The sequence below is a fragment of the Protopterus annectens genome, chromosome 16.part0 (assembly GCF_019279795.1).
Source record: "Protopterus annectens isolate FY-2018-M chromosome 16.part0, PAN1.0, whole genome shotgun sequence".
NCBI classification, from domain to species: Eukaryota; Metazoa; Chordata; order Ceratodontiformes; family Protopteridae; genus Protopterus; species Protopterus annectens.
In genome coordinates, this window is record NC_056750.1 from 872,811,375 (window position 1) to 872,837,916 (window position 26,542).

General features: G+C 36.3%; 1 protein-coding gene across 1 annotated transcript in view; it reads right to left on the minus strand.

Annotated features, from left to right (window-relative positions):
* The window catches only part of LOC122790465 (cilia- and flagella-associated protein 157-like), a 1,902,466-nt gene that overhangs the window by 43,791 nt on the left and 1,832,133 nt on the right, over nt 1-26,542 (minus strand). The window contains exon 8 of the mRNA XM_044058010.1: nt 3,985-4,180. Coding sequence (XP_043913945.1) covers nt 3,985-4,180 — 196 coding nt within the window. The remainder of the gene's footprint in view (nt 1-3,984; nt 4,181-26,542) is intronic.

The following is a 26,542-nucleotide window of genomic DNA, read 5'->3' on the forward strand; positions in this document are numbered from 1 at the left end:
GGGTGCTTCCACAAGAATAGACTTTGGAAGGTCTGGTTATTGACTCAATTAACTGGTGAAAGTTATAAAGGTTGATATTTTGAGGATTTGTTGGGCATTGGATAGAGGACCAGTTAATGTTAACATCGCCGAGAATGATAACTTCATTGGTAATGTTGGTGGAGAGCCAAGAGAGGATGTCCTCAAGAGTAGCTATGTTATCACCAGGAGGGATGTAGAGGGAGGCTAAGCATATTGTTTTATGCTTGTTAAGATGGAGTAGTGTAAGAAGTAGTTCGGCATTGGCAAATTGGGGAACTGGTTTAGTATAAGAAGTAACTGAGAAAGAGGAGCCATAGAGAAGGGCTACACCTCCTCCTTTTTTGTGTGTTCTATCTTTCCTGATGATATTAAAATTGGGGGGGGTTATTTCTGAGTCTTTTATACAGGGTCGTAGCCATGTTTCAGATATTGATAGTATGTCTGGGTTATTGAGGAGAAGCCAGGCATGGAGGTTAGGATTTTGTTACAAATACTTTGGGCATTTGATGCTGAGAAGGTAATGGTTTTGTGGATGAAGGTGTGTAAGTAGAGGAATTTGGGGGTGTTTGTTGAGGAATTTGAAGGAGATGGACTGGGTTAGGTGTATATCACCTGACAATAGAGTGGTTATGACCTGGTGAATACAAAGATAAAGGTAGTTGGAGAGTTTGGTATATGGTTTTAGGGTTGTGTAGTTATCTAGAGTAGTGCAGGAAGCACAAGGATTAATATTTTTGTAGGTGGATACAAGTTTAAAATGGAAGAGTAGTGAGGGGTTGCAGGGTATAGATGAGGGCTTATGAGGGTGGAAGAGTGTATGAATTGTTTTGGGAATGGGCTAGTTATGTGATAGTGAGGGAGTGAGTGGGATGGTGAGGGAGTGAGTGGAATGAAAAGGTTTGGTGATGTAGGAAAGATAGGTTAGGCTTAGTAGTAGTAGTAGATGGATAATAGCTGAGGAAGGTTTGGTTAACATGGTTATTAGTTTTATGTAGGTATGGAAGGGAGTTATAAGTATGAATGGAGTTTAGTTAGTGTGGGAGTGGTTTGGTTATGTAAATTGATGGGTGAGTTAGAGGTGGAGACAGGAAGTGAAGTGTGTAATTGGAGTGGGAGGGGTTTGAGGAGGTATAAATGTAGAGATAGTGGGGGCGGGTGGGAATTGGGGGCTTTACGTTAAATGCAATAGTAGTACATAATCATATACCCACTCACTGCTGATACTCACGGGACTTTACAGACAAGACTGACTGTTAGTGATTATTATTATTATTAAACACTGATACTCACTGGAGTTTACAGACAAGACTGACTGTTAGTAATTATTATTATTATTAAACACTGATACTCACGGGACTTTACAGACAAGACTGACTGTTAGTGATTATTATTATTATTAAACACTGATACTCACGGGACTTTACAGACAAGACTGACTGTTAGTGATTATTATTATTATTAAACACTGATACTCACTGGATTTTACAGACAAGACTGGCTGTTAGTGATTATTATTATTATTATTAAACACTGATACTCATGGGACTTTACAGACAAGACTGACTGTTAGTGATTATTATTATTATTATTAAACACTGATACTCACGGGACTTTACAGACAAGACTGACTGTTAGTGATTATTATTATTATTAAACACTGATACTCACGGGACTTTACAGACAAGACTGACTGTTAGTGATTATTATTATTATTAAACTCTGATACTCACGGGACTTTACAGACAAGACTGACGGTTAGTGATTATTATTATTATTAAACACTGATACTCACGGGACTTTACAGACAAGACTGACTGTTAGTGATTATTATTATTATTAAACACTGATACTCACGGGACTTTACAGACAAGACTGACTGTTAGTGATTATTATTATTATTAAACACTGATACTCACGGGACTTTACAGACAAGACTGGCTGTTAGTGATTATTATTATTATTAATAAACACTGATACTCACGGGACTTTACAGACAAGATTGACTGTTAGTGATTATTATTATTATTAAACACTGATACTCACGGGACTTTACAGACAAGACTGACTGTTAGTGATTATTATGATTATTAAACACTGATACTCACGGGACTTTACAGACAAGACTGACTGTTAGTGATTATTATTATTATTAAACACTGATACTCACGTGACTTTACAGACAAGACTGACTGTTAGTGATTATTATTATTATTAAACACTGATACTCACGTGACTTTACAGACAAGACTGACTGTTAGTGATTATTATTATTATTAAACACTGATACTCACAGGACTCTACAGACAAGACTGACTGTTAGTGATTATTATTATTATTAAACACTGATACTCACGGGACTTTACAGACAAGACTGGCTGTTAGTGATTATTATTATTATTAAACACTGATACTCACAGGACTTTACAGACAAGACTGACTGTTAGTGATTATTATTATTATTAAACACTGATACTCACGGGACTTTACAGACAAGACTGACTGTTAGTGATTATTATTATTATTAAACACTGATACTCACGGGACTTTACAGACAAGACTGACTGTTAGTGATTATTATTATTATTAAACACTGATACTCCCTGGACTTTACAGACAAGACTGACTGTTAGTGATTATTATTATTATTAAACACTGATACTCACGGGACTTTACAGACAAGACTGACTGTTAGTGATTATTATTATTATTAAACACTGATACTCACTGGACTTTACAGACAAGACTGGCTGCTAGGGATTATTATTATTATTAAACACTGATACTCACTGGACTTTACAGACAAGACTGACTGTTAGTGATTATTATTATTATTAAACACTGATACTCACGGGACTTTACAGACAAGACTGACTGTTAGTGATTATTATTATTATTAAACACTGATACTCACGGGACTTTACAGACAAGACTGACTGCTAGTGATTATTATTATTATTAAACACTGATACTCACGGGACTTTACAGACAAGACTGACTGTTAGTGATTATTATTATTATTAAACACTGATACTCACGGGACTTTACAGACAAGACTGACTGTTAGTGATTATTATTATTATTAAACTCTGATACTCACGGGACTTTACAGACAAGACTGACTGTTAGTGATTATTATTATTATTATTATTAAGCACTGATACGCACTGGACTTTACAGACAAGACTGACTGTTAGTGATTATTATTATTATTAAACACTGATACTCACAGGACTTTACAGACAAGACTGACTGTTAGTGATTATTATTATTATTAAACACTGATACTCACTGGACTTTACAGACAAGACTGGCTGTTAGTGATTATTATTATTATTATTAAACACTGATACTCATGGGACTTTACAGAAAAGACTGGCTGTTAGTGATTATTATTATTATTAAACACTGATACTCACGGGACTTTACAGACAAGACTGACTGTTAGTGATTATTATTATTATTAAACACTGATACTCACGGGACTTTACAGACAAGACTGACTGTTAGTGATTATTATTATTATTAAACACTGATACTCACGGGACTTTACAGACAAGAGTGACTGTTACTGATTATTATTATTATTAAACACTGATACTCACTGGACTTTACAGACAAGACTGACTGTTAGTGATTATTATTATTATTATTAAACACTGATACTCACGGGACTTTACAGACAAGACTGGCTGTTAGTGATTATTATTATTATTAAACACTGATACTCACGGGACTTTACAGACAAGACTGACTGTTAGTGATTATTATTATTATTAAACACTGATACTCACGGGACTTTACAGACAAGACTGGCTGTTAGTGATTATTATTATTATTAAACACTGATACTCACTGGACTTTACAGACAAGACTGGCTGTTAGTGATTATTATTATTATTAAACACTGATTTCTCAAAGGTGGAATAATCAAGAGACAATATTAGGAAGACGTGAGAAGTTCACCTTGATGACTTTGCTGCCTGAACCAGATTTCTGACCCATTTTAAGTACTCCTAAGTGGGTTGTCTTGGATAGCTGACTCATTCTTTCTAAATGTGCATCGATGTTCTGTCCAGGACGTGGAATCAGGCCCAGATCTCCAAGCTTATAGTGACGGTGTAGCCCAGGTCCTTTTACAACAGGAGAAAGCAGGGTTGTTCTGAAAAAAAGATGGCCAACAGAGAGCGTTTACTGAAATCAGTAATATCATGTTTTTCTGTTGACAAACATAGTAGCATGTCTCTTTAATATGTTGCAAGCAATCCTTGATTACTGTTTATAAGATTTCACTGATTTCACATTTTCAGATTTTGAAAAAAAACACCTCACAATATGAAACACACTAGCATGTCTCATGAATTATGTTATTTTCTGATAGTTTATATTCACTATAGTTGTTGATTGACATTCCATAACAGTGTATGTTGAATTGAGGAAACACCTTTTATTTTATACTGTATTCATTTTGTACTTAATTCACAAATTTGATGAACTGAGGATCAAAAGGGTTAGACCTGATGAACTCTCATATGTAACTTAGCTACCTTAAAGTATAGTTTGGGATGCAGACAACAGAAATGTTTTGTTAACCTACAAAAATAAAGAAATAGCATTATTTTGTACTATAGATCATCCATGAGTTAATGTTTCAAGTAATTAAAGTACACCATTCCTTAACACGTTTTAATTAAAGTACACCATTCCTTAACACGTTTTAATTAAAGTACACCATTCCTTAACACTTTTTAATTAAAGTACACGGTTCCTTAACACTTTTTAAAGTACACCATTCTTTAACACATTTTAATTAAAGTATACCATTCCTTAACACTTTTTAAAGTACACCGTTCCTTAACACTTTTTAATTAAAATACACCATTCCTTAACACTTTTTAATTAAAGTACACTGTTCCTTAACACTTTTTAATTAAAGTACACCATTCCTTAACACTTTTTAATTAAAGTACACCGTTCCTTAACACTTTTTAATTAAAGTACACCGTTCCTTAACACTTTTTAAAGTATACCATTCTTTAACACGTTTTAATTAAAGTACACCATTCCTTAACACTTTTTAATTAAAATACACCGTTCCTTAACACTTTTTAATTAAAGTACACCATTCCTTAACACTTTTTAAAGTACATCATTCCTTAACACTGTTTTACCTTTTAAATGGAATGAAAAACCATTATAAAAAGTACAATTTTTATCCAAAAAAAAGGAAAGCAAGCCATAATTCATGCTGAAAAGGTCATTTACCTGCCACTGTGTTCACCAGTGACCTAAACACAGTTAAATAAACAACAATGTTAAATTCTTAACCTCATTCTTTGAGCATTTTGCCTGCAGTGTTTAATATTCAAACTAAAGTTTACATGAGCTCTGTTAAAATATCAGCTCTTTACTCATTTGTATGCAGCATTCCTTAACTCAACAGATATGAGTACAATATCAATATAAAATTTACTATAAAATGTCCTGCTAATGAACTGGTAATATTAGATGTGCTTATAAAGATTTCACACTGAGCTAATCAGAGGAAGGGCTCTGAGCTAACTAATCTGTGATATATAACATTAAGTATCCTGCATTTTGCTTATTTCTGAGTTATTTATAGCACTTTTATTTTACTCACTGTGTGTGAGATATTAAGTAGAATTTTCTACAACTGTTAAGCATCAGGTTGGGTTTGTTTGTGATGATTTCCTGTTAGGAGTGTATCATATAACTTGTTTGCATTTAAAAGCATTCTCTAGAGTCTCCTTGATCCTCTATCTGTTTAAACATTTCTGCAGTTTTTTTCTGCCTAAGTAGTGTTGGTAGTGTAGCATTGTCCATATTCAGGCTTGTGTTTTGGGCCTAGTTGTTTGTTAGTAGAGGCTGTGTGTCTGAGCACATGTCCCAGGCCATCATAGCTTAGCCAAAGCCAGTATAGCATTTCAGTGAGAGTGAATTGTTTGTGGCCATTGGCTGACTGGGGTTAACTTATAACTGTTTCTGCCATTTCACACTGAGCTAGTCGGAGGAAGGGCTCTGAGCTTAACTAATCTGTGATATATAACATTAAGTATCCTGTTTTTTGCTTATTTCTGAGTTATTTATAGCACTTTGATTTTACTCACTGTGTGTGAGATATTAAGTAGAATTTACTACAATTGTTAAGCATCTGGTTGGGTTTGTTTGTTCTAATTTTTGTTTCCCACCCTTCCTCACTCTTGGTATCCTGTTTTTATACTTGGTGGCTTTGCAGTTGCCCGCACCTACTGTAAATTTGATCTGGGACACTCCTCCCAGTCTAGTGTCATTACCTCATTCTACCTATTCTAGGGAGAACATTTGAGAAGGCCAACCCAGTTAACTTCTGCTCCACCTTTCCCCTTTCCACTTTACAAAAAAATTCCTGCCTTTCCTATAAGTTGTCTAGTCCAGATACAGATTTGCTATATCCAGGACTGTTTGTAAGCTTCTGAGCCCCCAAGCCTTTCTGTGTTGGAGGGAAGCCCTCTAGCTTAATTTTGTTTCTTTGAACTAGCCAGTTTTCTAGTTTCAGTACTCAAATCTGTTTCTTTGAGCTCGGCACTTGTTCAGAACTCATTGTAAGCACTAAATAAGCTACAAATTACTACACCACTCAAATTTCCTCACTTGACTAGAGGAAAACAGTTTTTAGTACTTAATAAATAAGCACCTATCCAGGCATGTCTAAGGGTCAGCTCCTGGTGTTTTCTCCTGTCTACCTGATGAATCTGGGCATCTTGGGGCAATGCAGCAATTGCCTCATGTACACAGACAACCCTCTCCTCCTACCACCCAACACTACACTACTTCTCTGTGAGAGATGCATTTATATAACCAAAATGGAAGCAAAGCTCTCTTCACCCAAGACTGGACCAGACAGTCAAGAGGAGAAGGTAAACAATTGCACCACACCACACTCATCACATAGTCCCTCAAAACCTATACCACCAAAACACACACATAGCAACAGAAAATACACACCTACATTCATGGAGGCTCTCAAAAAATAATCTACCCAAGCAACAGGGACCTCCAAAGCAGAAACGCAAATAACCTCCACCCCCAACAAAACCCAAATGACACATAGCCCACAAACTCAGTGTGCCACTCAACCACAGCCCATAAGGCATAACAACATTTACCTGCCACTGTCATAGGTGACTCTATAATCAGGCACACTGATGTTCCACTTACCAGGCTAAACAAGGAGAAAGTTACTGTCAGCTGCCTGTCATGTGCCAGGATCCACCACATAATGCATGCACTCAGGTCACTCCACAGCAAGTACAAATATAACTCTGTCATTGCCCATGTTGGTGTGAATGACCTGAGACATACCTCCCTGGACTACATGAAAAGAGACATGGAGGAGCTTTCTGATCTTGTAGCCCAGGCAGGTATGACCCTAGCCCTGAGTAGCATCCTGCCATCACCCAGAATGATACCACAGTACAAGGACAAAATGATTGGCTTCAACAATTGGCTAAGCTTCTGGTGTCATTCTAAGAGGATACAGTATCTGTCTGCCTGGGATGACATGATCGACAAACCACGATGCTTTGCCAGAGATGGCCTGCACCTGTCGCCCTTGGGATTCCAGATACTGGCTAAGGCTCTTGCCACCTCTATAGTGCCTTTTTTAGGCAAGATTCAAATGACAAATTCACAACCATAACAGGTACAAGCAAGCAAAATCTGAGGGTAATGCTACTTAATGCTAGAAGTCTAAAGCTCAAAATGCACTCACTCGAGGCACTCCTTAAAATGGAGAACATCGACATCTGTGCAGTGACAGAGACCTGATTCAAGGCTCCAGAGAGCACCCCTGCATTACCAGGCTATAATTCATAGCACACCTTTCGGCCACCTAACCTGGACCGAAGCACTAAAGGCAGAGGCGTGTTCATATTCATTAAGGATATCCACACCTCCAGGCTAGTTGCTCAGCATTATGCATCTGAGATTATCCAAGTGCAACTAACTCTGGGCAAGACTGCAATGCAAATTGTAGCTTGCTACAGTTCCCCCACCATGCCCCAGGATTCCCACTCCTCATTTCTTGATACACTGGAAAATATTAGGGTACAATCTAACACCCTAATAATGGGCAATTTCAACTACCCCACCATTAAATGGGAAAAATATTCATATACCAACTCTTGTGCTCAACGTTTTCTGGAATTCATAAATTCCAATGCCTTGGATCAACTTATCCACACCCCCACCAGGGGCAGCAATATCCTAGACCTAGTCATTACCAATATGGGCAACCGGTGTTCTACACCAGAGGTCAATTCCTTGTTGGTCAGATCCGACCACAAGCAAATCACCCTAGACATCCACATCCCACCCCGCCCCCCTTAGGGAAACCACCGTAAAAAATTTCTCCAAAGCCAACTTCATGCTTCTTAAGACAGAAGCGGCAAACTTCACGACACCCATGCTGATGGACAACAGAGATACGACTGCTGAATCCTATACAATTGCACTTTATAAACACTTACATGAGTGCATGGATCGTGCAATCCCTAACAGAACCAAGATGCTATCCTCCAAAAAAAAAGGAAGCCAATCTGGGGGTCCCCTGATATAAACAAACTCTACAACAGAAGAAAGAAACTGTTGCAAAAAAGAGTAAAATCCCATGACTGGAGGAACTCCATGGTCAGCCTCAGTAGGAAGCTAAGATCCCTCATAAAATCCTCCAAAGCTAGTTACGAAAACAAAATCGTCACTGATTCTAAAGACAGCCACAAAGCATTCTATAGCTATGTCAAGAATTTCAATGGCAACACTCAGATCTGCTCTGACTTACAGCACAATGGTACTAAATATACAGAACCAACTGATATTGCCAACATCCTGGCAGATAGGTTCAGTGCTAACTTTACCCCTCTCTCATCCACTAAACGGTCCATCTCTATACCGGAAGAATGCAAAGTACCTGTAATCGAAGCTGCACAGGTAAAAAACACACTCTCCAAAGCCAAGAACACAGCATCCATGGGACCTGACAACATCCCAGGCTGCATTCTACATGAACTACAGAACTAACTGGCACACCACCTACGTACCATGTTCAATCATAGCCTCACCTCAGGCTTTGTGTCCACTGAATGGCGCACAGCAACGGTTATCCCACTCCACAAAGGGAGAGCCACCACGGACCCCAGGAACTACTGCCCCATTAGCTTGATGAGCCTGGTCTGCAAGGCTATGGAGCGTATCATCATGGAACTTATAAACAATGACATTGGTAATCTCCAAACTCTGGACCCTACCCAGTTCGGGTTTGTAAAAGGCAGATCATGTCTCCTAAACCTGATAGACTTCTTTGAAGAGGTAACCAAAGCCGTAGATGAAGGTAAGGTGGTTCACACAGCCTATCTAGATTTCGCCAAGGCTTTCAACACCATCCCCCACTCTGGAATTATAGACAAACTCACTAAACTAGGTATAAATCCCTATGTCACAAGATAGGTTGCCAATTGGCTCACTGACAGAACCCATACTGTGAAAGTAGCAGACTCTAAATCCAACTTCAGACCAGTGACAAGTGGAGTACCACAGGGTTCAGTCCTGTTGGTATCTACTTCTCTGAAGTACAGGCTAACACAGAAGGTCTTTGGCTAACAAAGTTTGCAGATGACTGCAAACTAGGGGCCATAATCAAAACTCCTAATGATGTGGACATCCTACAAAAGGGCCTCACTGAGACAGATGCCTGGTGTCAAAGCCATGGCCTCAAGCTCAATGCCAAAAAGTGCATGGTCATCCCTTTTGGTAAAAACTCTGTACCCATGAACTACCACATAGGCGGTAGTCTATTTAGCACCGAAAGCGTGATAAGAGACCTTGGGACACAGGTGGACAGTAGTCTCTCCTTTGATAATCACATCACCACAGTAGTCAGGAAATCCTTCTACGTGGCACACCTCATCACAAAAGGTTTCTCATCCAGGAAAAAAGAGGTCATTGTTCCCCTCTACTCTTCACTCATTAGACCCATTATAGAGTACAACGCCCCTTTTGGCATGTACCTCACAAGACATCTACAACAACTGGAAAGGCCACAGAAATACCTCACAAAGAGGATTACCGGCCTCAAACAGATGCCTATGCAGACCGTCTCAAAAAACTCCAGCTTTACTCTGTAGCATATCGCCTACTCAGAGGCGATCTCCACCTAACATACAAAGCTATGTCAAACCCAGAGCTGTTGGACATGCTCCACATAAAGAAATCCCAATCCCTCCGAGCTACATGCTCTAGGGACCTAAACCTTGTCACCACAATAAATAGAACATGCTGGTGGGACAGATTCCTGTCCCAGAGACTTACTATAATCTGGAACAAACTACCTGTCTATATCAAACAAAACTCCTTATTAGCACTCTTCAAGAAAAATCTTGATGATTGGATGGGAGATAGGAAATTCACCCTGGGGATCACTTCTGCATCTCTGCTTGACAGGGGCACAGGAAAATAATTTTCTTGGTTGGCAAAAGCCATGGTACCGTTTGGCTAGGCTTATATAGGCCCTAGGGCCAATAGGATAGTACCTACCTATGAACCTATGATCCTTTAGTCATTCCAGTGTAGGATTTATTTCTAGAGAGCAGCAGTAACAAGGGAAACTGCTATATCATGTGTCAAAGTCAGCTGTTAGAAATCTGACATAATTGTACTTTGAATCTACTGGACAAATAATCCATGCTGTCATTTTCTGTTTTTTTTTTCCCCTTGACCTCTACGCTTTAAGCCTCATAGCTTGCAAACTTTCACATTCAGTTTTGCTTCCATTAATCTTCTCTGGCCTACAGAAGCTACAACCAAAAGCAATTCTGATTTTCTAAGCAATTAGTGTTCCAGATTGTATACTTCTCATATATCCCTCATCAATCTAGTCACATTATGCACCAGTTTGTATACTTCTCATATATCCCTCATCAATCTAGTCACATTATGCACCAGATTGTATACTTCTCATATATCCCTCATCAATCTAGTCATATTATGCACCAGACTGTATACTTCTCACATATCCCTCAGCAATCTAGTCATATTATGCACCAGACTGTATACTTCCCATATATCCCTCAGCAATCTAGTCATATTAAGCACCAGATTGTATACTTCTCATATATCCCTCAGTAATCTAGTCATATTATGAACCAGATTGTATACTTCTCATACATCCCTCAGCAATCTAGTCATATTATGCACCAGATTGTATACTTCTCATATATCCCTCAGCAATCTAGTCATATTATGCACCAGATTGTATACTTCTCATATATCCCTCAGCAATCTAGTCATATTATGCACCAGATTGTATACTTCTCATATATCCCTCATCTATCTAGTCATATTATGCACCAGATTCTCATATATCCCTCATCAATCTAGTCACATTGTGCACCAGATTGTATACTTATCATATATCCCTCATCAATCTAGTCACATTATGCATCAGATTGTATACTTCTCATATATCCCTCATCAATCTAGTCATATTATGCACCAGATTGTATACTTTTCATATATCCCTCATCAATCTAGTCAGATTATGCACCAGATTGTATACTTCTCATATATCCCTCATCAATCTAGTCATATTATGCACTAGATGGGTGGCGCAGTGGTGGAGTGGTTAACGCTGTCACCTCACAGCAAGAGGTTCTCTGGTTTGATTCTCGGCTGGGATGCCTTCTGTGTGGAGTTTGCATGTTCTCCCTGTGTTCGTGTGGGTTTTCTCCGGGTACTCCGGGTTCCTCCTACATTCCAAAGACATACATCTGGAGCATTTCTCCATGGGCCTCCACTGAAAACAGGCTCTGTGGAACCTAGTCAGACTTTCCCGGTCAACAAATGATAAATAAATAAATTAAATTAAAACAAAATATAATAAAAAAGATTGTAGACTTCTCATATATCTCTCACCAATCTAGTCATATTATGCACCAGATTGTATACTTCCCATATATCCCTCATCAATCTAGTCATATTAAGCACCAGATTGTATATTCTCATATAACCCTCATCAATCTAGTCATTTTATGCACCAGATTGCATACTTCTCATATATCCTTCATCAATCCAATCATATTATGCACCAGATTGTATATTTCTCATATAACCCTCATCAATCTAGTCATATTATGCACCAGACTGTATACTTCTCATATATCCCTCATCAATCTAGTCAGATTATGTTCCAGATTGTATACTTCTCGTATATCCCTCATCAACCTAGTCATATTATGCACCATACTGTATACTTCTCATATATCCCTCATCAATCTAGTCAAATTATGTTCCAGATTGTATGCTTCTCACATATCCCTCATCAATCTAGTCATATTATGCACCAGATTGTATACTTTTCATATATCCCTCATCAATATAGTCACATTATGTTCCAGATTGTATACTTCTCATATATCCCTCATCAATATAGTCATATTATGCACCAGATTGTATACTTCTCATATATCCTTTATCAATCTAGTCATATTATGCACCAGATTGTATACTTCAAATATATCCCTCATCAATCTAGTCATTATGCACCAGATTGTATACTTCTCATATATCCCCTCATCAATCTAGTCATATTATGCACCAGACTGTATACTTCTCATATATCCCTCATCAATCTAGTCATATTATGCACCAGACTGTATACTTCTCATACATCCCTCATTAATCTAGTCACTTTATGCACCAGATTGTATACTTCTCATGTATCCCTCATCAATCTAGTCACATTATGCACCAGATTGTATACTTCTCATATATCCCTCATCAATCTAGTCACATAATGCACCAGATTGTATACTTCTCATATATCCCTCATCAATTTAGTTACATTATGCACCAGACTGTATAGTTCTCATATATCTCTCATCAATCTAGTCATATTATGTTCCAGAGTGAATACTTCTCATATATCCCTCATCGATATAGTCATATTATGCACCAGATTGTATACTTCTCATATATCCCTCATCAATCTAGTCATATTATGCACCAGATTGTATACTTCTCATATATCCCTCATAAATCTAGTCATTATGCACCAGATTGTATACTTCTCATATATCCCTCATCAATCTAGTCACATTGTGTTCCAAATTGTATACTTCTCATATATCCCTCATCAATCTAGTCATATTATGCACCAGATTGTATACTTCTCATATATCCCTCATCAATCTAGTCAGATTATGCACCAGATTGTATACTTCTCATATATCCCTCATCAATCTAGTCATATTATGCACCAGATGGGCAGCGCAGTGGTGCAGTGGTTAATATTGTCACCTCTCAACAAGAGGTTCTCAGTTTCGATTCTCGGCTGTGATGCCTTCTGTGTGAAGTTTGAATGTTATCCATGTGTTCGCGTGGGTTTCCTCCGGGTACTCCGGTTTCCTCCCACATTCCAAAGACATGCATCTGGAGCATTTCTCCCTGAGCCTCCGCTGAAAACAGGCTCTGTGGAAACTAGTCGGACTTTCCTGGTCAACAAATGATAAATAAATAAAAAAATAAATAAATAAAAAAGATTGTATACTTCTCATACATCCCTTATCAATCTAGTCATATTATGTTCCAGATTGTATACTTCTCATATATCCCTCATCAATCTAGTCATATTATGCACCAGATTGTATACTTCTCATATATCCTTCATCAATCTAGTCATATTATGCACCAGACTGTATACTTCTCATATATCCTTCATCAATCTAGTCACATTATGCACCAGACTGCATACTTCTCATATAACCCTCATCAATCTAGTCACATTATGCACCAGATGGTATACTTCTCATATATCCCTCATCAATCTAGTCATATTATGCACCAGATTGTATACTTCTCAAATATCCCTCATCAATCTAGTCATATTATGCACCAGATTGTATACTTCTGATATATCCCTCATCAATCTAGTCATATTATGTACCAGACTGTATACTTCTCATATATCCCTCATCAATCTAGTCACATTATGCACCAGACTGTATACTTCTCATATATCCCTCATCAATCTAGTCACATTATGCACTAGATTGTATCCTTCTCATATATCCCTCATCAATCTAGTCACATTATGCACCAGATTGTATACGTCTCATACATCCCTCATCAATCTAGTCACATTATGCAACAGATTGTATACTTCTCATATATCCCTCATCAATCTGGTCACATTATGCAACAGATTGTATACTTCTCATATATACCTCATCAATCTAGTCACATTATGCAACAGACTGTATACTTCTCATATATCCCTCATCAATCTAGTCATATTATGCAACAGATTGTATACTTCTCATATATCCCTCATCAATCTAGTCATATTATGCACAAGATTGTATACTTCTCATATACCTCTCATCAATCTAGTCATATTATGCAACAGATTGTATACTTCTCATATATCCCTCATCAATCTCGTCATGTTATGCACCAGATTGTATACTTCTCATATATCCCTCATCAATCTAGTCACATTATGCACCAGCTTATATAGCTCTCATATATCCCTCATCAATCTAGTCATATTATTCACCAGATTGTATATTTCTCAAATATCCCTCATCAATCTAGTCATATTATGCACAAGACTGTATACTTCTCATATATTCCTCATCAATCTAGTCACGTTATGCATCAGATTGTATACTTCTCATATACCCCTCATCAATCTAGTCATATTATGCACCATATTGTATACTTCTCATATATCCCTCATCAATCTAATCACATTATGCACCAGATTGTATACTTCTCATATATCCCTCATCAATCTAGTCACATTATGCACCAGATTGTATACTTCTCATATATCCCTCATCAATCTAGTCATATTATGCACCAGACTGTATACTTCTCATATATCCCTCATCAATCTAGTCACATTATGCACCAGACTGAATACTTTTCATATATCCCTCATCAATCTAGTCACATTATGCATCAGATTGTATACTTCTCATATATCCCTCATCAGTCTATTCACATAATGCACCAGATTGTATACTTCTCATATATCCCTCATCAATCTAGTCACATTATGCACCAGATTGTATAGCTCTCATATATCCCTCATCAATCTAGTCATATTATGCACCAGATTGTATATTTCTCATATATCCCTCATCAATCTAGTCATATTATGCACCAGATTGTATACTTCTCATATATCCCTCATCAATCTCGTCACGATATGCACCAGACTGTATACTTCTCATATACCCCTCATCAATCTAGTCATATTATGCACCAGATTGTATACTTTTCATATATCCATCATCAATCTAGTCACATTATGCACCAGATTGTATACTTCTCATATATCCCTCATCAATCTAGTCACATTATGCACCAGATTGTATGTTTCTCATATATCCCTCATCAATCTAGTCACATTATGCACCAGATTGTATACTTCTCATTTATCCCTCATCAATCTAGTCACATTATGCACCAGATTGTATACTTCTCATATATCCCTCATCAATCTAGTCACATTATGCACCAGATTGTATACTTCTCATATATCCCTCATCAATCTAGTCATATTATGCACCAGATTGTATACTTCTCATATATCCCTCATCAATCTAGTCATATTATGTACCAGATTGTATACCTCTCATATATCCCTCATCAGTCTAGTCATATTATGCACCAGAATGTACACATCTCATATATCCCTAATCAATCTAGTCATATTATGCACCAGATTGTATACATTTCATATATCCCTCATCAATCTAGTCACATTATGCACCAGATTGTATACTTCTCTTATATCCCTCATCAATCTAGTCACATTATGCACCAGATTGTATACTTCTCATATATCCCTCATCAATCTAGTCACATTATGCACCAGATTGTATACTTCTCATATATCCCTCATCAATCTAGTCATATTATGCACCAGATTGTATACTTCTCATATATCCCTCATCAATCTAGTCACATTATGCACCAGATTGTATACTTCTCATATATCCATCTAGTCATATTATGCACCAGACTGTATACTTCTCATATATCCCTCATCAATCTAGTCACATTATGCACCAGACTGAATACTTTTCATATATCCCTCATCAATCTAGTCACATTATGCATCAGATTGTATACTTCTCATATATCCCTCATCAGTCTATTCACATAATGCACCAGATTGTATACTTCTCATATATCCCTCATCAATCTAGTCACATTATGCACCAGATTGTATAGCTCTCATATATCCCTCATCAATCTAGTCATATTATGCACCAGATTGTATATTTCTCATATATCCCTCATCAATCTAGTCATATTATGCACCAGATTGTATACTTCTCATATATCCCTCATCAATCTAGTCACATTATGCACCAGACTGTATACTTCTCATATACCCCTCATCAATCTAGTCATATTATGCACCAGATTGTATACTTTTCATATATCCATCATCAATCTAGTCACATTATGCACCAGATTGTATACTTCTCATATATCCCTCATCAATCTAGTCACATTATGCACCAGATTGTATGTTTCTCATATATCCCTCATCAATCTAGTCACATTATGCACCAGATTGTATACTTCTCATTTATCCCTCATCAATCTAGTCACATTATGCACCAGATTGTATACTTCTCATATATCCCTCATCAATCTAGTCACATTATGTACCAGATTGTATACTTCTCATATATCCCTCATCAATCTAGTCATATTATGCACCAGATTGTATACTTCTCATATATCCCTCATCAATCTAGTCATATTATGTACCAGATTGTATACCTCTCATATATCCCTCATCAGTCTAGTCATATTATGCACCAGAATGTACACATCTCATATATCCCTAATCAATCTAGTCATATTATGCACCAGATTGTATACATTTCATATATCCCTCATCAATCTAGTCATAGTATGCACCAGACTGTATACTTCTCATATATCCCTCATCAATCTAGTCACATTATGCACCAGATTGTATACTTCTCTTATATCCCTCATCAATCTAGTCACATTATGCACCAGATTGTATCCTTCTCATATATCCCTCAGCAATCTAGTCACTTTATGCACCAGATTGTATACTTCTCATATATCCCTCATCAGTCTAGTCACATTATGCACCAGACTGTATACTTCTCATATATCCCTCATTACTCTAGTCACATTATGCACCAGATTGTATACTTCTGATATATCCCTCATCAATCTAGTCACATTATGCACCAGACTGCATACTTCTCATATATCCTTCATCAATCTAGTCACATTATGCACCAGATTGTATACTTCTCATATATCCCTCATTAATCTAGTCACATTATGCACCAGATTGCATACTTCTCATATATCCCTCATCAATCTAGTCAAATTATGCACCAGATTGTATACTTCTCATATATCCCTCATCAATCTAGTCACATTATGCACCAGATTGTATACTTCTCACATATCCCTCATCAATCTAGTCACATTATGCACCAGATTGTATACTTCTCAAATATCCCTCATCAATCTAGTCACATTATGCACCAGATTGTATACTTCTCATATATCCCTCATCAATCTAGTCACATTATGCACCAGATTGTATACTTCTCATATATCCCTCATCAATCTAGTCATATTATGCACCAGACTGTATACTTCTCATATATCCCTCATCAATCTAGTCATATTATGCACCAAATGGTACACATCTCATATATCCATCATCAATCTAGTCGTATTATGCACCAGATTGTATACTTTTCATAAATCCCTCATCAATCTAGTCATATTATGCACCAGACTGTATACTTCTCATATATCCCTCATCAATCTAGTCACATTATGCACCAGACTGAATACTTTTCATATATCCCTCATCAATCTAGTCACATTATGCATCAGATTGTATACTTCTCATATATCCCTCATCAATCTAGTCATATTATGCACCAGATTGTATATTTCTCATATATCCCTCATCAATCTAGTCATATTATGCACCAAATTGTATACTTCTCATATATCCCTCATCAATCTAGTCACGATATGCACCAGACTGTATACTTCTCATATACCCCTCATCAATCTAGTCATATTATGCACCAGATTGTATACTTCTCATATATCCATCATCAATCTAGTCACATTATGCACCAGATTGTATACTTCTCATATATCCCTCATCAATCTAGTCACATTATGCACCAGATTGTATATTTCTCATATATCCCTCATCAATCTAGTCACATTATGCACCAGATTGTATACTTCTCATTTATCCCTCATCAATCTAGTCACATTATGCACCAGATTGTATACTTCTCATATATCCCTCATCAATCTAGTCACATTATGCACCAGACTGTATACTTCTCATATATCCCTCATCAATCTAGTCATATTATGCACCAGATTGTATACTTCTCATATATCCCTCATCAATCTAGTCATATTATGTACCAGATTGTATACCTCTCATATATCCCTCATCAGTCTAGTCATATTATGCACCAGAATGTACACATGTCATATATCCCTCATCAATCTAGTCATATTATGTACCAGATTGTATGTTTCTCATATATCCCTCATCAATCTAGTCACATTATGCACCAGATTGTATACTTCTCATTTATCCCTCATCAATCTAGTCACATTATGCACCAGATTGTATACTTCTCATATATCCCTCATCAATCTAGTCACATTATGCACCAGATTGTATACTTCTCATATATCCCTCATCAATCTAGTCACATTATGCACCAGATTGTATACTTCTCATATATCCCTCATCAATCTAGTCATATTATGCACCAGATTGTATACTTCTCATATATCCCTCATCAATCTACTCATATTATGTACCAGATTGTATACCTCTCATATATCCCTCATCAATCTAGTCATATTATGCACCAGATTGTATACTTCTCATATATCCCTCATCAATCTACTCACATTATGTACCAGATTGTATACCTCTCATATATCCCTCATCAATCTAGTCACATTATGCACCAGATTGTATACTTCTCATATATCCCTCATCAATCTAGTCACATTATGCACCAGATTGTATACTTCTCATATATCCTCATCAATCTAGTCACATTATGCACCAGATTGTATACTTCTCATATATCCTCATCAATCTAGTCACATTATGCACCAGATTGTATACTTCTCATATATCCCTCATCAATCTAGTCACATTATGCACCAGATTGTATACTTCTCATATATCCTCATCAATCTAGTCACATTATGCACCAGATTGTATACTTCTCATATATCCCTCATCAATCTAGTCACATTATGCACCAGATTGTATACTTCTCATATATCCCTCATCAATCTAGTCACATTATGCACCAGATTGTATACTTCTCATATATCCCTCATCAATCTAGTCACATTATGCATCAGATTGTATACTTCTCATATATCCCTCATCAATCTAGTCACATTATGCACCAGATTGTATACTTCTCATACATCCCTCATCAATCTAGTCACATTATGCACCAGATTGTATACTTCTCATATATCCTCATCAATCTAGTCACATTATGCACCAGATTGTATACTTCTCATATATCCCTCATCAATCTAGTCACATTATGCACCAGATTGTATACTTCTCATATATCCTCATCAATCTAGTCATATTATGCACCAGATTGTATACTTCTCATATATCCTCATCAATCTAGTCACATTATGCACCAGATTGTATACTTCTCATATATCCCTCATCAATCTAGTCACATTATGCACCAGATTGTATACTTCTCATATATCCCTCATCAATCTAGTCACATTATGCACCAGATTGTATACTTCTCATATATCCTCATCAATCTAGTCACATTATGCACCAGATTGTATACTTCTCATATATCCCTCATCAATCTAGTCACATTATGCACCAGATTGTATACTTCTCATATATCCCTCATCAATCTAGTCACATTATGCACCAGATTGTATACTTCTCATATATCCCTCATCAATCTAGTCACATTATACACCAGATTGTATACTTCTGATATATCCCTCATCAATCTAGTCACATTATGCATCAGATTGTAAACTTCTCATATACCCCTCATCAATCTAGTCATATTATGCATCAGATTGTATACTTCTCATATATCCCTCATCAATCTAGTCATATTATGCACCAGACTGTATACTTCTCATATATCCCTCATCAATCTAGTCATATTATGCACCAGATTGTATACTTCTCATATATCCCTCATCAATCTAGTCACATTATGCATCAGATTGTATACTTCTCATATACCCCTCATCAATCTAGTCATATTATGCACCATATTGTATACTTCTCATATATCCGTCATCAATCTAGTCATATTATGCACCATATTGTATACTTCTCATATATCCCTCATCAATCTAGTCACATTATGCACCAGATTGTATACTTCTCATATATCCATCTAGTCATATTATGCACCAGACTGTATACTTCTCATATATCCCTCATCAATCTAGTCACATTATGCACCAGATTGTATACTTCTCATATCCCTCATCAATCTAATCATATTATGCACCAAATTGTATACTTCTCATATATCCCTCATCAATCTAGTCACATTATGCACCAGATTGTATACTTCTCATATATCCCTCATCAATCTAGTCATATTATGCACCAGATTGTATACTTCTCATATATCCCTCATCAATCTAGTCACATTATGCACCAGATTGTATACTTCTCATATATCCCTCATCAATCTAGTCACATTATGCACCAGATTGTATACTTCTCATATATCCTCATCAATCTAGTCACATTATGCACCAGATTGTATCCTTCTCATATATCCCTCAGCAATCTAGTCACTTTATGCACCAGATTGTATACTTCTCATATATCCCTCATCAATCTAGTCACATTATGCACCAGATTGTATACTTCTCATATATCCCTCATCAATCTAGTCATATTATGCACCAGATTGTATACTTCTCATATATCCTCATCAATCTAGTCACATTATGCACCAGATTGTATACTTCTCAAATATCCCTCATCAATCTAGTCACATTATGCACCAGATTGTATACTTCTCATATATCCCTCATCAATCTAGTCACATTATGCACCAGATTGTATACTTCTCATATATCCCTCATCAATCTAGTCACATTATGCACCAGATTGTATACTTCTCACATATCCCTCATCAATCTAGTCACATTATGCACCAGATTGTATACTTCTCATATATCCTCATCAATCTAGTCACATTATGCACCAGATTGTATACTTCTCAAATATCCCTCATCAATCTAGTCACATTATGCACCAGATTGTATACTTCTCATATATCCCTCATCAATCTAGTCACATTATGCACCAGATTGTATACTTCTCATATATCCCTCATCAATCTAGTCACATTATGCACCAGATTGTATACTTCTCATATATCCCTCATCAATCTAGTCACATTATGCACCAGACTGTATACTTCTCATATATCCCTCATCAATCTAGTCACATTATGCACCAGATTGTATACTTCTCTTATATCCCTCATCAATCTAGTCACATTATGCACCAGATTGTATACTTCTCATATATCCCTCATCAAACTAGTCACATTATGCACCAGATTGTATACTTCTCATTTATCCCTCATCAATCTAGTCACATTATGCACCAGATTGTATACTTCTCATATATCCCTCATCAATCTAGTCACATTATGCACCAGATTGTATACTTCTCATATATCCCTCATCAATCTAGTCATATTATGCACCAGACTGTATACTTCTCATATATCCCTCATCAATCTAGTCACATTATACACCAGATTGTATACTTCTGATATATCCCTCATCAATCTAGTCACATTATGCATCAGATTGTAAACTTCTCATATATCCCTCATCAATCTAGTCACATTATGCACCAGATTGTATACTTCTCTTATATCCCTCATCAATCTAGTCACATTATGCATCAGATTGTATACTTCTCATATACCCCTCATCAATCTAGTCATATTATGCACCATATTGTATACTTCTCATATATCCCTCATCAATCTAATCATATTATGCACCAGATTGTATACTTCTCATATATCCCTCATCAATCTAGTCACATTATGCACCAGATTGTATACTTCTCATATATCCCTCATCAATCTAGTCATATTATGCACCAGACTGTATACTTCTCATATATCCCTCATCAATCTAGTCACATTATGCACCAGATTGTATACTTCTCATATATCCCTCATCAATCTAGTCACATTATGCACCAGATTGTATACTTCTCATATATCCCTCATCAATCTAGTCACATTATGCACCAGATTGTATACTTCTCATATATCCCTCATCAATCTAGTCACATTATGCACCAGATTGTATACTTCTCATATATCCTCATCAATCTAGTCATATTATGCACCAGATTGTATACTTCTCATATATCCCTCATCAATCTAGTCATATTATGCACCAGATTGTATACTTCTCATATATCCCTCATCAATCTAGTCATATTATGCACCAGATTGTATACTTCTCATATATCCCTCATCAATCTAGTCACATTATGCACCAGATTGTATACTTCTCATATATCCCTCATCAATCTAGTCACATTATGCACCAGATTGTATACTTCTCATATATCCCTCATCAATCTAGTCACATTATGCACCAGATTGTATACTTCTCATATATCCCTCATCAATCTAGTCACATTATGCACCAGATTGTATACTTCTCATATATCCCTCATCAATCTAGTCACATTATGTACCAGATTGTATACTTCTCATATATCCCTCATCAATCCAGTCACATTATGCACCAGATTGTATACTTCTCATACATCCTCATCAATCTAGTCACATTATGCACCAGATTGTATACTTCTCATATATCCCTCATCAATCTAGTCACATTATGCACCAGATTGTATACTTCTCATATATCCCTCATCAATCTAGTCACATTTTGCACCAGATTGTATACTTCTCATATATCCCTCATCAATCTAGTCACATTATGCACCAGCTTGTATACTTCTCATATATCCCTCATCAGTCTAGTCACATCATGCACCAGACTCTATACTTCTCATATATCCCTCATCAATCTAGTCACATTATGCACCAGATTGTATACTTCTCATATATCCCTCATCAATCTAGTCACATTATGCACCAGATTGTATACTTCTCATATATCCCTCATCAATCTAGTCACATTATGCACCAGATTGTATACTTCTCATATATCCCTTATCAATATAGTCACATTATGCACCAGATTGTATACTTCTCATATATCCCTCATCAATCTAGTCACATTATGCACCAGATTGTATACTTCTCATATATCCCTCATCAATCTAGTCACATTATGCAGCAGATTGTATACTTCTCATATATCCCTCATCAATCTAGTCACATTATGCACCAGATTGTATACTTCTCATATATCCCTCATCAATCTAGTCACATTATGCACCAGATTGTATACTTCTCATATATCCCTCATCAATCTAGTCACATTATGCACCAGATTGTATACTTCTCATATATCCTCATCAATCTAGTCACATTATGCACCAGATTGTATACTTCTCATATATCCCTCATCAATCTAGTCACATTATGCACCAGATTGTATACTTCTCATATATCCCTCATCAATCTAGTCATATTATGCACCAGACTGTATACTTCTCATATATCCCTCATCAATCTAGTCATATTATGCACCAGATTGTATACTTCTCATATATCCATCATCAATCTAGTCACATTATGCACCAGATTGTATACTTCTCATATATCCCTCATCAATCTAGTCACATTATGCACCAGATTGTATACTTCTCATATATCCCTCATCAATCTAGTCATATTATGCACCAAATTGTATACTTCTCATATATCCCTCATCAATCTAGTCACGATATGCACCAGACTGTATACTTCTCATATACCCCTCATCAATCTAGTCATATTATGCACCAGATTGTATACTTCTCATATATCCATCATCAATCTAGTCACATTATGCACCAGATTGTATACTTCTCATATATCCCTCATCAATCTAGTCACATTATGCACCAGATTGTATACTTCTCATATATCCCTCATCAATCTAATCATATTATGTATCAGATTGTATACCTCTCATATATCCCTCATCAGTCTAGTCATATTATGCACCAGAATGTACACATCTCATATATCCCTCATCAATCTAGTCATATTATGTACCAGATTGTATACATTTCATATATCCCTTATCAATCTAGTCATAGTATGCACCAGACTGTATACTTCTCATATATCCCTCATCAATCTAGTCACATTATGCACCAGATTGTATACTTCTCTTATATCCCTCATCAATCTAGTCACATTATGCACCAGATTGTATACTTCTCATATATCCCTCATCAATCTAGTCACATTATGCACCAGATTGTATCCTTCTCATATATCCCTCAGCAATCTAGTCACTTTATGCACCAGATTGTATACTTCTCATATATCCCTCATCAGTCTAGTCACATTATGCACCAGACTGTATACTTCTCATATATCCCTCATTACTCTAGTCACATTATGCACCAGATTGTATACTTCTCATATATCCATCATCAATCTAGTCATATTATGCACCAGATTGTATACTTCTCATATATCCCTCATCAAACAAGTCACATTATACACCAGATTGTATACTTCTGATATATCCCTCATCAATCTAGTCACATTATGCACCAGATTGCATACTTCTCATATATCCCTCATCAATCTAGTCACATTATACACCAGATTGTATACTTCTCATATATCCCTCATCAATCTAGTCACATTATGCACCAGATTGTATACTTCTCATATATCCCTCATCAATCTAGTCACATTATGCACCAGATTGTATACTTCTCATATATCCCTTATCAATATAGTCACATTATGTTCCAGATTGTATACTTCTCATATATCCCTCATCAATCTAGTCATATTATGCACCAGATTGTATACTTCACATATATCCCTCATCAATCTAGTCATATTATGCATCAGATTGTATACTTCTCATATATCCTTCAATCTAGTCATATTATGCATCAGATTGTATACTTCTCATATATCCCTCAATCTAGTCATAATATGCACCAACTTGTATACTTCTCATATATCCCTCATCAATCTAGTCATATTATGCACCAGATTGTATACTTCTCATATATCCCTCATCAATCTAGTCACATTATGCACCAGACTGAATACTTTTCATATATCCCTCATCAATCTAGTCACATTATGCATCAGATTGTATACTTCTCATATATCCCTCATCAATCTAGTCATATTATGCACCAGATTGTATATTTCTCATATATCCCTCATCAATCTAGTCATATTATGCACCAAATTGTATACTTCTCATATATCCCTCATCAATCTAGTCACATTATGCACCAGACTGAATACTTTTCATATATCCCTCATCAATCTAGTCACATTATGCATCAGATTGTATACTTCTCATATATCCCTCATCAATCTAGTCATATTATGCACCAGATTGTATATTTCTCATATATCCCTCATCAATCTAGTCACATTATGCATCAGATTGTATACTTCTCATATATCCCTCAATCTAGTCATATTATGCACCAACTTGTATACTTCTCATATATCCCTCATCAATCTAGTCATATTATGCACCAGATTGTATACTTCTCATATATCCATCATCAATCTAGTCACATTATGCACCAGATTGTATACTTCTCATATATCCCTCATCAATCTAGTCACATTATGCACCAGATTGTATATTTCTCATATATCCCTCATCAATCTAGTCACATTATGCACCAGATTGTATACTTCTCATTTATCCCTCATCAATCTAGTCACATTATGCACCAGATTGTATACTTCTCATATATCCCTCATCAATCTAGTCACATTATGCACCAGACTGTATACTTCTCATATATCCCTCATCAATCTAGTCATATTATGCACCAGATTGTATACTTCTCATATATCCCTCATCAGTCTAGTCATATTATGCACCAGAATGTACACATCTCATATATCCCTCATCAATCTAGTCATATTATGTACCAGATTGTATACCTCTCATATATCCCTCATCAGTCTAGTCATATTATGCACCAGAATGTACACATCTCATATATCCCTCATCAATCTAGTCATATTATGTACCAGATTGTATACATTTCATATATCCCTCATCAATCTAGTCATAGTATGCACCAGACTGTATACTTCTCATATATCCCTCATCAATCTAGTCACATTATGCACCAGATTGTATACTTCTCTTATATCCCTCATCAATCTAGTCACATTATGCACCAGATTGTATACTTCTCATA